This window comes from Mus caroli, chromosome 6, assembly GCF_900094665.2.
Source record: "Mus caroli chromosome 6, CAROLI_EIJ_v1.1, whole genome shotgun sequence".
Taxonomy (NCBI): Eukaryota; Metazoa; Chordata; class Mammalia; order Rodentia; family Muridae; genus Mus; species Mus caroli.
The window spans coordinates 120802694-120817616 of record NC_034575.1 but is presented as its reverse complement, the minus strand read 5'-3'; the positions used below and the strand labels follow the sequence as shown (position 1 = coordinate 120817616).

At 46.8% G+C, this 14923-nt stretch overlaps 2 protein-coding genes and 1 non-coding gene across 3 annotated transcripts in view; all 3 read right to left on the bottom strand.

Annotated features, from left to right (window-relative positions):
• Nop2 (NOP2 nucleolar protein) overlaps window positions 1-354 on the bottom strand; it is an 18328-nt gene extending 17974 nt beyond the window's left edge. The window contains exon 1 of the mRNA XM_029478267.1: window positions 312-354. Coding sequence (XP_029334127.1) covers window positions 312-354 — 43 coding nt within the window. The remainder of the gene's footprint in view (window positions 1-311) is intronic.
• Chd4 (chromodomain helicase DNA binding protein 4) overlaps window positions 1-14923 on the bottom strand; it is a 34164-nt gene continuing 19241 nt past the window's right edge. The window contains exons 20-33 of the mRNA XM_021164181.2: window positions 8812-8992; window positions 8641-8727; window positions 8464-8552; window positions 8224-8357; window positions 7778-7922; window positions 7523-7688; window positions 7175-7272; window positions 6934-7081; window positions 6647-6718; window positions 6264-6401; window positions 5822-5930; window positions 5589-5721; window positions 1509-1704; window positions 1-701 (exon numbers count right to left, since the gene is read on the bottom strand). Of these exons, the coding sequence (XP_021019840.1) occupies window positions 520-701; window positions 1509-1704; window positions 5589-5721; window positions 5822-5930; window positions 6264-6401; window positions 6647-6718; window positions 6934-7081; window positions 7175-7272; window positions 7523-7688; window positions 7778-7922; window positions 8224-8357; window positions 8464-8552; window positions 8641-8727; window positions 8812-8992 (1878 nt within the window). The 3' untranslated portion in view covers window positions 1-519. The remainder of the gene's footprint in view (window positions 702-1508; window positions 1705-5588; window positions 5722-5821; window positions 5931-6263; window positions 6402-6646; window positions 6719-6933; window positions 7082-7174; window positions 7273-7522; window positions 7689-7777; window positions 7923-8223; window positions 8358-8463; window positions 8553-8640; window positions 8728-8811; window positions 8993-14923) is intronic.
• On the bottom strand, window positions 7345-7480 carry LOC115031438. The gene has a single exon (XR_003837063.1).

The following is a 14923-nucleotide window of genomic DNA, read 5'->3' as shown; positions in this document are numbered from 1 at the left end:
TTTTTTTTTTTTTTCCAACTTTATTTAGCTGCTCAGTGGCTGGAGCCGCTGGGTTCCTGGTATTAAAAAGATGCCAACAGAGGTAGCTGTGTCTCGCCCAGGGGCCCGGCCCACTCTGAATACCCCCCAAAAAGGAGAAAACACAAAGTAAACCAACAAAATAAAACCAAAAAGAGGAAGAAATTCAGATCATTTTCTTCGAGCCTGGCAGAACCCACAACAGTTTGTAACAGGCGCACGGTGGGGAGAAGCCAGGGTCCAGAAGGCAGCCAGCCCGCCAGCTCCTGCACATGGCGGGCGGGCGGGCGCACGCTGCGCTACTGCTGCTTGTCTCTCCAGCAGGAAGGGCACCATTGCTTCTCCCTCCCTCCCTGCCCCAGTGCGCGGGGCTGTTCCTTTACAACTCAGAAGGTGGGCAGAAGGAAGGCAAGGGTCTCTCTGGCCCCCAGGGGCAGCCGGGACAAGAGAAAGTGAGGAAGGTCACTGCTGAGTGGTGGAGGTGGNCGTCACTCTGGGTCTTCACTGCTGCTGGGCTACCTGCTGTGGGGGAGGTTCTGGCGCCCTGTTTGCCAGGCGGCTGAGAATGTTCCGCTCTGACATCTGTAACCTCACAGCGACTGGGGGGATGCGGGCAATGGTGGCTGGGAGCCGCGTCACATCAGCTTTCATGTCACTCAACAGTTCTTCCAGCTGTTTCAGGACTGCAGAGGGAAAAGAAAGAAAGAGGCTGTGAGCTGTGGTAGTCAAGGGCACAGCTGTGGCCCACAGGGCTGGTCGTCACGCCAGCATACACAGGATACGCTCTTGACACTCGCTTGACCTGGCCTGCCCACACAGATATTCCTCCCNTTCTAGTTGCAAATGGCTCTGGTCTCACATGTTGTCCAGGATGGCCTGAGACTTCTGAGCTCAGGTCCTGCTGTGTCTCTTGAGTCCCTGTGACTCTAGGCATAGGCCATCCACAGCTGGCCGATTCTTGTTTTTAGAGCCACCAAACTTTAGTTCATTATTCTTTCTCACTATTGTCTCCATTTTCTTTTTCTTTTTAAGGTTGGCTTCAANCTTCCTATGCAGCCAAGCATGAGCACATCTCATCGTGCTCCCGCCTCCCAGTGCTCCCAAGCTGGAAGCATGGCAAATGCCCACAGAGCTCTGTTTTTATTCTCAGCCTTGGGCTCCTCCACTTGAGAGGCTCAGTTCCTACCATCTCCTCTCTGCATCCACACCTTTTTACGTCCCCAATGTCCCCCGCTACCTTTATGACACCCACCTTTTCCTCATTTCACCCTCCACCCCCTCATAAAGCTATGCTCAAAATCTCAACAGACTTAAGAGTTCAAAGAAAATCGCTGTCCTTGATTGCCTGCAAAGAAAAGCCCCTCAGCTCACATCCTAAGGTTCCAAACAGGCTCAGCAGACAGTTTGGAAATAAGCCGTTTATGGATGTTGGGGAGGGGAGAGTGGAGAGGGAGGTGGAAGGAGCAGGAGGCAGGGGAGCCACTGGCGACCTTTGTGTAGGACTGCATTGGCCGGCTTATTCCCTGCCATCGACTCCTTGGACAGGTGCTGGTGACTTTCTGCCAAACACTCCACCTCAGCAAAGCGGGTGTTAAGGGCCATAGACGGGTGAGAGGGGTCCTCGGACATGTTCAGGTAAGCTGCCCTGCGAAGCTGCTCCTCGATCACCAGGGCTTGTTCTAAGAGCTGCACACGGAGAAAGAAGACAAGAGGTTGGACTGATGGCCACGCTCTCACTGACGGACTCATCTCTTCCTCCAGCTAGCAAGAACCTGTAAACGCACGCCTTTAATCCCAGCACTTGGGAGGCAGAGACAGGCAGATTTCTGAGTTCGAGGCCAGCCTGGTCTACANAGTGAGTTCCAGGACAGCCAGGGCTATACAAAGAAACCCTGTCTTGAACACCCCCCCACCCACCGCCACCCCTGCCAAAGACCAAAAGATGTAGAGGAGAGGAAGCAGCCATCAGACTGTTCAGCAAGGAAACTCAAACAGGGACATTCTGATAACAATGTAACCTCAANCCCCTTTTCTGCCCTTCCCTTATTCTCAGCTTATTCAGTTATCAACTAAATTAGAACTTAATTTTGCTATGTTTGGTTTTACAATCTACAAGAAATGTCCCAACCCTTTTCACTTACTGTGTGTTAAGACACCTCTGACCTAACAAATAACAAAGCCTGTCTCCCAGGACTCTAAAATTCGATGAAGTAAGACCATGTGTCCATACAGTTGAGGATCTCTCCTTCAGGGGCCCGTGGCTTGCCAATATTTCAACAAACTGCACCTTCCAGCATCCTTCACCAGAGGGCTCAGATCCATGCTTTCATTCCATCTCTTTCGGACGATTCGTGACTGGTCTGTTCCGTTTCCACTGCTTGTGGACGTTGTACATCGTGGTGCGCACTAGGCTCCGCACCACGATGTACAACGTCCACAAGCAGATACTCCAAGAGGCAGAAATTTCTAGTTCTTCAAGATAGGCCCTCTTGGGCTGGTGAGATGGCTCAGTGGGTAAGAGCACCCGACTGCTCTTCCNTAGGTCCAGAGTTCAAATCCAAGCAACCACATGGTGGCTCACAACCATCCGTAACGAGATCTGACGCCCTCTTCTGGTGTGTCTGAAGACAGCTACAGTGTACTTACATATAATAAATAAATCTTTAAAAAAAAAAAAAAAGATAGGCCCTCTTTACATAATCCTGGCTATCCTAGAACTCACTATGTAGACCATGCTACCTCTACCCGAGAATGTATTTAGTTCGTAAACTACAAAGTACCCATTGTTTGATGGTTCTTTCCCTCAGTACTGAAGATCAGATTCAAGGCCCAGGCTAGTGTGGTGGAACTAAGCTACATATCTACTAAGTATTATATTTTAGTTTGTTGTCACTGCCAAGCAAGTGCGGGTTTTTTGGGGTTTTTTATTTTGTTTTTTGTTTGTTTGTTTTTGTATTTTCTAGACAGGGTTTCTCTGTGTAGCCCTGGCTGTCCTGGAACTCTGTAGATCAAGCTAGTCTCTAACTCAGAAACCCACCTGCCTCTGCCTCCCAAGTGCTGGAATTAAAGGTCTGCACCACTACTGCCCGGCTCAAGGAGGTTTTTATAATTGTTGTTTTATTTTTACATATGTGTGCATTGGTGTTTTGCCTACATGTGTATCAGTTGTGAGCCGCCATATGGATGCTGAGAATTGAACCTGGGTCCTCTGGAAGAGTAGTCAGTTAGTTCTCTCTCTCAGCCCCTGTTGTTTTTAAGGCAGGGCTCCTCCTGCTTCAGTCCCTCCTCTAAGCACTAGAATCATAGGCAGAGGCTACCAGNCTCTGTTCCCAATTGTTCTTCCCTAGACCACCGAGAATGAGCCTGTTTTCATTGGCTTGTAGTNAGTCAAACTTACTAATCTAAGTCTAAGTCTACATGCTGTGTGTTTCTCACCAACTCACTGCTCAGGTTGTGAGTACTCTTAGCCTTGGCTTTTAGGAAGGGTTGTTAGAAACAAATTCCACTATAGCCCAGACATTAAACTCCTGAGCCTCCTGCTTCCACTATCCAAAGACTAAGATTTCAGGAATGTGTTGCTGCAGGTCTTTTAAGTTGTCTACGGTGGCCCTGTTCTTACATACCTGCTTCAAATTCCCAAGTGCTGGTGGCAGGCATGTGACACCATATCTAAATGCTACTGTTCTTAAAAACACTTTCTCTGCAGAGATGCCCACAGTGCCAAGCACACATACTGAGGTTTAGACCCCACTGGTGGGCAGGAGGCAGTTCAGGGGCACTGTTTTGTGAGAAATGCCAAGCAACTTTCCTAAAAGTAAACTTCCCTTTTCCTACAGGCTTCTCNGCTCACACGAGCACCTTTCTCGCCGACTCAAGCTGAAGATGTCAGTCTCTTCTGTCTGTCTACCTACACAGCAAACTCAGAACTCCAGAGTCGATGAACTCTGGTCTAGGGACTGAATCTTGCTCATGGCCCGTTTTGGTATAACCCAAGAGCTAAGAATTAAGTTTTATGTTACAGATAAATGGCTATGAGAAAAGTAAAAATAAGATTCATACGTGCTAGTTTTTAATAATTACATGAAATTCCCACCCACAAACACAAGGTTTTTTTCTTACTGTTGTTATTGTTTGGTTTTTCAAGACAGGGTTTCTCTGTGTAGCCCTGGCTGTCCTAGAGAACTCACTCTGTAGACCAGGCTGGCTTCAAATTCAGAAATCCACCTGCAAGTCTTATTGGAACTTGTTTATTGATCCCCTGTTCCCACTGCTTTCAATGACAGAGCTGTGGATTTGCAGAGGCCATAAGGCCCAGTAAAGATTACGGACTTACTCTCTGGCTCTTTAACAGAAACGTTTCATTAACCCCACAGTAAATCACNAAGCACAGAAATCCTTTGGTGTTTTCTTATCTTTAACTTTCACATCTCTGGCTTGCTGGTACATGCCCTGGCCTCTAGCTCTCCCACCGCTCCGCAGCTCCCTGTGCTCATAACCAGTAAAGAGCTCTGAAGTCTTTCGTGCACTGGCCCTGAAGAACTTCCCCTACATTTAGTAGCCTGACCCCCCCAACACATACAATGTCATCCACTTGAAACTAAATGCTGAAAACCACCGTGCTAATCTGTTCTTATGTCCTTGTGCTACTTGGTGCACAAGTCAAGGTACAAATTAACTAGTATACATTTTCTTTTACCCCCAAATACACCCAGCTTAGAAGACCTGCATCTATTTCCACGGTTTCCTACTTGATTGATACCTACATACAGGGCATACTCAACAGTGGGCCGCTGGATCCTTGAACGAGGCCATCTCTGCGGAATCTCAGAAGCGGATTCACCGGCTATCTCCTCTTTGCACCCAGCCTTCCCGCTTTTTATTCAGATGAATTCCATGATCCAGAAAAAAGGACTCCAGCCCATTCCCAGCCCTACGTCCTCAGGGATCCAGTTCAATCCCTCCCCTAATTTTGCTAAACACCCAACCTACAGTTTCCCATCAAACCCACCGACCTAGTCTNTGCCACTCACTATGTACAGCCACAACTCCTGAATAGCTCATAATTCAACCCTTCTCTTTCTTTTGTTGTTTTTCTGTTGGAATACAGGGACTATGTAGCCTTGGTTGGCCTGAATAAAGCTCACTATGTAGACTAGGTTAGCATCAAACTCACAAAGATCTGCCTGCCTGACTCAACCTGCACATCTATATATCCTGATCTGTGTTAGCTAAGTNACTTGGAAGCAAAGGTATGAATCCAAGAAGACGAACTACAGGTCTAGAAAGATGGTTAAGAGCACTAGCTGTTCCTACAGAAAACCCAGGTTCAGCTACCAGCACGCACAGGGTAGCTCACAACCTACAACTCCTCTGACCACTGCAGGCACCAGGCACAGACAAGGTGGACAGATATACATGAAAGCAAAACATTCATAAATATAAAATAAAAATGTAAGTATAGTGGGGGAGGTGCAAGTGTGGCTGAATGAATGGACCCTCCTTCACAGAACCTTCTTTTCCGCAGAGACCTTCAGAGCCAACTGAGGGCACATCTGTCTCATTCTACTCACCTTGAATCTTCGAGCTAAAAATTTATTCTTGATCTCTAGAAAATTGCCACGATTCATTTCACCCTTGAAAGGCTCATTGAGGATGGCATACCGTGGGTCATTCTGGATGTCCTGCCACCGGGCATAGCCGTGGCTATTGATAAAGAGCTCAGGAAAAACAAAGGAACAAGAGCCTCAGACTAAACCTTCAGACCCCTACACAGAGACCCCAAACTCAACTCAGGCAAGGATACTTTATAATGCCAGCCAGCAGCCAGTAATCATGGCGACGGTGCCAGATCTCNTAAGTCTTCTTGGTGACCGTGGCTGCCCGCTCTTCATTCTGCCACAGCGAGTGCAACTCTGAGGAGGGATTTAGCGGAAGGTTAGAGAGCGGGTAATAAAGACAGGTAACCTGGGAGGGTATAAATTCAAAAAGAAAAGTTACGCCGGGCGGTGGACAGCACATTTTACATACAGTGAGACCCTATCTCCAAAAAACCCCAAAGATCAAAAAAGGGGTACTCTTGTCTGTCACACACACACACATGCACACACACAGACACACACACCGCCAATGCATCAGTATGGTCCAGATCTAGCTCGCTAACATAGAGCCCAGAAGGACAAACAGTCCATACCAAGTTCCCACTCTGGCCAGAAGCCCAGCCTCCCCGCAGGACCCGCATTCCGTACCAGTAAAACCACCATCTGCAATGTTGAACATGAAACGCTGTTTGATGTTTTTCTTCTGCTTCTCATCACTAAGATCCTTGGGCGTTTCCCCATTCTGAAGCATCACCTCCTTTTTCTCTTCCTCCTCCTTCTTCTCTTCTACAGGATACACCAAAGAAAATGTCAGCTGCCCATAGCACTGCCCGCTCTGTCTGTCTACCTCCGCATCCACACTCAGTCTCCCAGACCAGGACAAGGCATCACCAGGCAGCTCCCTAACAACTAAATTTGGAAACAGTCATTTATCTCAGAATAAAATGTCTATAGTAATAGATACTGAGGTAGGTGTGGGCTATGTGCTGCTCTGGTCTTAGTCCAAACACCCAGCTTTCCTACACACTGACCTTTGTCTTCCACCACGATCGGGGTCAGGTCTACCGCAGACTTCTCCTCCACTTTCTCCACCTCAGTAGTACCTGGAGAGAAGAAGGCACTGAGAACACCCTGGTCCCACACTGCTGCAACAGTTACACACCTCCACTGCTGCCAATAAAGAGTTTCAGAGATGTCAGACAGAGGCTAAGGATTACTTAGAAGCAAGGGTCCCGGCTGTATCACTTCCTCCTGATGGTTCAAAGGCCTAGTAAAGTCTGGAAGAACCACAGAGCGGCCTGCCGTTGCTCATATTTACCTTTGGGCTCTGTCTCCATAGGCTCCTCTGTTCTCTCCTTCACCTCTGCCTTTTCCACTTTTTCCTCCCCCTCAGGAGGCTCGGCAGGAGCCTTGTCATCCTCGGGGGCAGTGGCAGGGGCAGGGGCAGGGGCAGGGGGCTGTGCACACTGCAAAGGAACATGAGACAGAGGTGAAACAAGTGCGCAGGCATCTCAGAGCCATNTGCCAATGGCATGGCACTCAGTCACCCTGCCTCTCACCTCCACAGTCGCCTCAGGGGCTGTAGATTTAACTTCCTTCTCTCCTTCTGTGCTCTCTTCTTCTTTAAGGCTATTTTCCTCTATTTTTATCCCATCCTCTGCAGACCAAAAGACAACCAATCAGGAAGGCCCTAGGTCAGAGGTCATGTCATGCTCTGTTTGTCTCCTAGAATGTCCTCTCGTGCCTTTAAGAGCCAGCCCTATTCTTAGGACAGCCCTCCTAAACTGAGAGGTAAATCACTGTGTGTCCTGCCAGACGACCCTGTTAAGACTGAGCACAGGGTAGCAGTTATAGGCACAGGACAAGATTTTTGTAAAAGGTCAGAAGTGACATGACAGCAGACATACCAGCAGGTGGCACAGGCGCAGGAGTATTGGGTTGTGTGTCCCCTGGTGTGGAAGGTGTAGGAGTCTTTGGAGAGGGTGAACCTGGCTGAGACATTTTTTTGTTTTCCTCTACTTCAGCCAGTTCGGGCATGCTCCAGCGTCCATTGACATGTTCAAACTCCTGAACCTACAGCAAGGAACAAGTTCAACATTCCCTTCCAGCTACAGTTACTTGGCCCTCAGTTTCTCAACTTTAAAAACAGGCTTGGNGCTCACCTTCTTTCGAATCAGAGACATGACACCGATCCTAGTGAGAACATGTTGACGAGACAGGCCTTCTCGTGGGACACCATCAGCAAAGGTCTCAGCCCCATCTGCCCCAGGCTCACACAAATGTCGCATGAAGAGTGACACATAAGCCCTGCAGAAAAGGAGAGAACAGAGTTAAGCAGAGAACCCATCAGACACTGCTTCTGGCCACTAACATGGCTACGCCTCAAGGTAAGGCCTACGATGCCCTAGAATGTTCATCTCTAGATCCACACTATGGCCTANGGTTTGTCTCTTCAGGGAACCCAGGCACACAGCTCTCGGGAGCAACAGCGTCACCTGCCAACAGCAGCTAACAACACCCCTTTCCTTGTACAACATGGGCTAGGTCTGCAGACTACACACACAGTGTAAGCCCTGGCTCCAACTAGTATACCCAGTCTTNGACTTACTTAAATTCTTTCTCTGACTTGCCTCGAAGATCTCTCACAAGCCACTGAGTGGTAAAAGCATCCTGAGGTGGCATGCCATATCGCATAATTGCATTAAGAAATGCTTTCCGCTGACGAGCATTAAAACCAAGTACCTAAGGGAAAAAAANCTCTGTGAGAGGAAGCAAGTCTCTCCTCACCAAAGACCAATGTCTGGCAATCTCAGGCCTTTCTCCCACTGTAGGATCATACGGTACTTACTTCAATATTCCCACCAACACGGGCCAACAGAGGAGGTAATGGCTTATCTTTATCATTCCGCAGGCCCTTGCGACTGGGCCTGCGGGGAGCTGTAAAGAGAAAGATGAGTGAGCGGCTCTGACAGGACAGCAACAATGCCAACAGCTGCACAACTGCACAAGATGGCCCCGCTCTCACCTTCTGACCGTTCGTCAAAGTCTTCATCACCTTCCTCTGAGGCCACTGAGTAATCGGACTGGTTGTCGGACTGGTCGTCCTGCCAATCTGGAGGGAGAGAGGGCAGATGAGCGGGGCCCACTGCTCTAGTGGAACGGCCCGTGGGTGGGGGGCGGGGCCGGCCACACACACCTCGGTCCTCCTGTGAGCCATCATTGTAGTTGACCTGTTTACGGATTCTTTTTCCTTTGCCCAGATTTCGGGCTAGATCTTCTTGCTGCTGCTCATAATGGTGCCGCAGCAATTTCTCCCAGTAGTCAGGATCCACACTTTCTTCCTGTTTTATGATTTCCCGTTCTACCTCCTCTTCCTCCTGGGACAGAGGGAGGGCCAGGACTCAGGGGTGCTGAAGTCAGCACCACCAGCTACCCCTGGTCCTCACAGTTCCCATCTGCTAGCTCCTTTGCACGGCTCGATTTGTAAACACTTGATGTGCCTGCTTGGACCTAAAAACTTGGAAGAAATTTAACAGACAAGACANGGCTCCTCGAAGGTTATGTGTAGCTTGGTTAGCCTGAGTAAAGGAAACTGTTACGACGAGACATAGTGGTCCGTTCCTCCTGGGCAAGGTCCAGAAACAGCAGAATAAAAAGGTTAGTGTCTTAGCAAGCAAAATGGAGGGGCTTCGCAAGCAAACACTGCAAGAGATCTTTCGGATAGAAAGTATTCTGGTCTTAATTAACCGCAGAAGAAAGTAGCAACTGTTTGAAAAACAAACAACAACAAAGTTACACAGATACACACATACACAGTATTTAAGTATCTCAATGGCTCTTTTTGGTTCTTTTAGCTTTTAGAGACAAGGTTTTTCTCTGTTGTCCTGGCTATCCTGGAACTTGCACTTTGGACCAGGCTGGCTAGGACTCATCAGGAACAAAGTGCCACCACAGCTCTGCAAGTCTTAGCCAAGTTACAGTTTTTTGCATTGACAATTCAGAAGTATTGACTAAATACAATTCCGCGGCTGGGCTGGGGACAGTTCATTTGGCAGATGCTTGCTTAGCATACACAAGGCCCTGGATCTGACCTTCAGCAATGCATGAAACCACGCAGTAGCATGTGCCTGCTACAATACTAGCCCTTGGGACATAGAGCCAATTCAAGATCAACTTTATGCCTGGCAGTGGTGGCACATGCCTTTAATACCAGCACTTGGGAGGCAGAGGCAGGATGACTTCTGAGCCTGAGGCCAGTCTGGTCTACAGAGTTCATTCCAGGACAGCCAGGGCAACACAGAGAAACCCTGTCTCAAAAAAAAATAAAAAGAAATGTTAAAAAAATGGGCTGGAGAGATGGCTCAGTGGTTAAGAGCTGGCTGCTTGCTCTTCCAGAGATCCTGTGTTCAAGTCCCAGCAACCACATGGTGGCTCACAGCCATCTGTAATGGAATCCAATGCCTTCTTCTGGTGTGTCTGAAGACAGCCACAGTATACTCATATAAATAGAATAAATAAATTTTTTTAAAAAAAAAGAAAAAGATCAACTTTAACTACACAGTGAATTCAAGTCCATCTCAGAATACATGAGACCACGTGTGTGTCAAGGAAATAAAAATCCAAGCCTACCATGACAGAGTAAAACTGCTGTTCACAGAATGAACATAAACAACCGAGATGCCAGAGTGGCTCACAGAGTAAAGGCGCTCACTACAAGCCTTATACCCAAGTGGGAGCGAAACCAACTCTGCAGACTTATATCCTCCACTCAAATAAACACTAAAACACAAAACAGATTCTCAAGAAACAACCTAATTGCCTCCACAACTGAATTACAGAATAGGCTTATGATCCCTAACTAAAGAAAATAAAATCTAAAAATATGAAATAGAAATGTATTAACTGCCTTTGAAACTTTTAGTCTTTTAATTTTATGTTTGTTTTGTCTATATGTAAGTTTGTACACCACAATTACTCTTGGTGCCTGAGGAGACCAGAAGATGGCATCAGACTCCCTGGAACTCGAGCTACAGATGTTTATAACTCTGGAATCAGTCCTCAGAATGCTGAACCAAGTACCCCCCCCACCCCCACCCCCACCCCCACACAAAGGTCTTAACAGGATATCAATAAAAAGGAGTCCAGACTATTGACCTTTGATGTATGGATACTCACTAGTAAGTTTGTACATCTGCCTAAACCCCCAAATCCCCCATATCTGAGACAATTAGTTGCAAGCACTTCAGGTAAGGTGTATGTAGCCTGCCTCTACTCCCCAAACCACTTATTCTATAACTCCATAACAGACAGACAGACAAATACAGACAGATACACGTATAACATGATGGTTCACACCTGTAATCTAAGCATTAGAAGGATGAAGCTGGAAGATCACCGTAAGTTCAAGGTCACCCTGGGTATAACTAAAACACACACACACACACACACACACACTGTCCCCAGAAAAGGATTAGGCAGGACAGAGTAGGTGTCTTTTCCCCTTTTGAGTTTTGAACCACACATTTCAGTACGGCTTGGATAACCAGTTTCTGGTGTTCAGACCTGCTGGGAAGAAGTTCCACTGCTGAAGCATGCACGTGAAGGAGCAATTAAGAAAGCAGTCTGCTCTCCTTCTTTTGCTCCATGAGCAGTTTCCTCAGTATGTTTGCCCATTAGCACTGGGACCTATTGACCATCCCTGGAGCTTCTGAAATGGTAAACCAACATCAGCTTTCTCACCCTCCCCAATAGGACCTGTTTTGTTTTTTTCTTTTTTTCGAGACAGGGTTTCTCTGTGTAGCCCTGGCTGTCCTCAAACTTAGAAATCCATCTGCCTCTGCCTCCCAAGTGCTAGGATTACCCACTGCCACAATGATGAGCTCAGCTTTTCTCTTTTGTAAATTGATCACCACACNCCTATCATCTCAGCACCCAAGAAGCCGGGGGTGGNAGTGGGGGGTGAGGATGGGGACGACTGAGCCTGAGGCAAGCCTGGAACTCCCAGGAACTGAGTGTGACCTGGGCAATCCAGCTCTGGGCCCAATGGGACGCGCTCTAGCTTTGAGCCATTATAGAGGATGAGGAAAGAGAATCAAAAAAAAGTTAAAAGGCCAGCCTGGACATCAACTTACAGGGGCTGGGGACATGGCCCGGTTGGTAAAGNGCTTGCCTAGCGTGCACCAATTCTTGGATCCAATTCCTACCACCATATAAAGCAGGTGTGACGACGGCACTGCCTGGAACCCAGCACTTGGGAGGCAAAGGTGTCAGAAGTTCAAGGTCACCCTTGACTGTTTAAATTCAGGTCTAGCTTGGGCTACATAAGACCCTGTCCCAAAGCCGGGCAGTGGTGGCGCACGCCTTTAATCCCAGCACTTGGGTGGCAGAAGCAGGCAGATTTCTGAGTTTGAGGCCAGCCTGGTCTACAGAGTTCATTATAGGACAGCCAGGGNTACACAGAGAAACCCTGTCTCGAAAAACCAAAAAGACCCTGTGCCAAAAAAATATTTTTTAGGTACACAGTACTATGCATAATGAATACACATGATTAAAAACTTTAAAAAGTTGGGCTGGAGAGATGGCTCAGTGGTTAGGAGCACTGACTACTCTTCCAGAGGTCCTGAGTTCAAATCCCAGCAACCACATGGTGGCTCACAACCATCTATAATGGGATCAGATGCCTTCTTCTGGTGTGTCTGAAGACAGCAACAGTGTACTTATATATAATAAATAAATAAATAATACTTAAAAAGTTGATTATAAAAGCAATTAAAAAACAACACAATTCTTTTAGCATGTATAAATACCTACTTGGCCCTAGGTCCCATCCCCAGCAACACCGCCTCCTGATGAAAAGGTCTAAAAGAAATAACTACCCAGGAGTGGTACTGGATGCCTTTAACCCCAACACTTAGAGGTAGAGGCTGGCAGATCTTTCTGATTTCCCAACCAGAGTGACATAGTAGGACGCTGTTTTCAATAAAATAAGATCAAGTGGAAATGATCAGGCAGCAATCAGGACAGGACGGATGCTTGCATAGTCACTAGCATGGATTTCTCTCCGGCATGGGCTGTGCCCAGCAACTACTCTCTGCAAGATCTAAAAAACAAAAAGATCTAAAAAAAAGAAGCAAGATCTAAAAAAACAAGTTTTTGGTTGAATGTACTACCAAATTATATAAAATCTCCCATCCAGTCACACATAAGCTATGACTAGAAGCTACATCCCATAAACGCTGCTGAAAGAGCACAGTGGGAAGTGCCTTCTGGCGTGCACAGAGCCCACATTCAGTCCCCAGCACCACAGGAACGGAACAAAGCAACTCCACACCTCCAGGTATGTGTCTGTCATTCCAGCACTCAGGAGGTAGAGGTGGGAGGATCTCAAGTTCAAGGTCATCCTTGACTATGTAGTGAGTTCCAGACCAGCCTGGGATATATGGGGCTGTCTCAAAAACACACATTGTGGTTCATGTGTGTAATCTTACACTTGGGAGACCAAGGTAGGAAGACCATGAGTTCAAGACTGGTCTGAGCTATACAGGACAATTCCTGCCTCAAAACAAAACAAAAAACATACTATAAAAAGGAGGAAGAAAAATCCAGATTAATTAGTGTTTGATTTAGGATCCTTCAAAGGGCTAACTTATCAGGCAGAACTGATCAAGCCTCACACAGTCACCTTAAATAAATAAATAAATAGATAGATAGACAGACAGACATTGCCACTGCAATCATGCTAATCAAGATCTGATGGAGGGATAAGGATCTGATTCAACTGGACACAATGCTAGCCTAGCATGCATGCAGCATCGGGCTCTATCTCAGGGAAGCCTGGCCTATCGGTACATGCTCTCATCACATCACAGTACTTGATAGATGGAGTCAGGTTACCCACAGCTACAAAGTAAGATCAAGACCATCCTGGAACATATGAGACCCTGTCTCAAAAATAAAATACAACACAAAGAAGATAATAATATATAAAAATTCTGCCAAGATGGCCTGGACTCTGCTTGTGGACGTTGTACATCGTGGTGCGCACTAGGCTCCGCACCACGATGTACAACGTCCACAAGCCCCAGCCAGTCACACATAAGCTATGACTAGAAGCTACATCCCATAAACGCTGCTGAAAGAGCACAGTGGGAAGTGCCTTCTGGCGTGCACAGAGCCCACATTCAGTCCCCAGCACCACAGGAACGGAACAAAGCAACTCCACACCTCCAGGTATGTGTCTGTCATTCCAGCACTCAGGAGGTAGAGGTGGGAGGATCTCAGGTTCAAGGTCATCCTTGACTATGTAGTGAGTTCCAGACCAGCCTGGGATATATGGGGCTGTCTCAAAAACACACATTGTGGTTCATGTGTGTAATCTTACACTTGGGAGACCAAGGTAGGAAGACCATGAGTTCAAGACTGGTCTGAGCTATACAGGACAATTCCTGCCTCAAAACAAAACAAAAAACATACTATAAAAAGGAGGAAGAAAAATCCAGATTAATTAGTGTTTGATTTAGGATCCTTCAAAGGGCTAACTTATCAGGCAGAACTGATCAAGCCTCACACAGTCACCTTAAATAAATAAATAAATAGATAGATAGACAGACAGACATTGCCACTGCAATCATGCTAATCAAGATCTGATGGAGGGATAAGGATCTGATTCAACTGGACACAATGCTAGCCTAGCATGCATGCAGCATCGGGCTCTATCTCAGGGAAGCCTGGCCTATCGGTACATGCTCTCATCACATCACAGTACTTGATAGATGGAGTCAGGTTACCCNCAGCTACAAAGTAAGATCAAGACCATCCTGGAACATATGAGACCCTGTCTCAAAAATAAAATACAACACAAAGAAGATAATAATANATAAAAATTCTGCCAAGATGGCCAGGCATGGTAGCTGTGCCTGAAATGCCAGCACTTGGGAGGTGCAGGAGAATCAGGAATTCAAAATCAGCTTAAGCTACATACAGAATTCAAAGTCAGTTTAGGTTTCTGCTAAAATAACACCCAGGCCTGTAATCCTAGCAACTGATGCAGGAGGATNGAACAGTTAAGATCTATGCTAAATAAATAGAAAGACTTTGTTTAAAGAAGAAGAATAACCCAACCGTACTCGCTGAAGAATGCGAAAGCATCGTTGGGTCGGGAGGATGTGAAAGCTTGGGATGCCGGCCTAGGCCTGAGCCAAGGGGATTAAAGGACCAGCAAAGAAGCAATGCTTTGAAATTACTTGAGAGAAGAAATATAAACCTTCTCTTTTGGTAGATTTTGCTTCTGTTAAAAAAAAAAAAAAAAA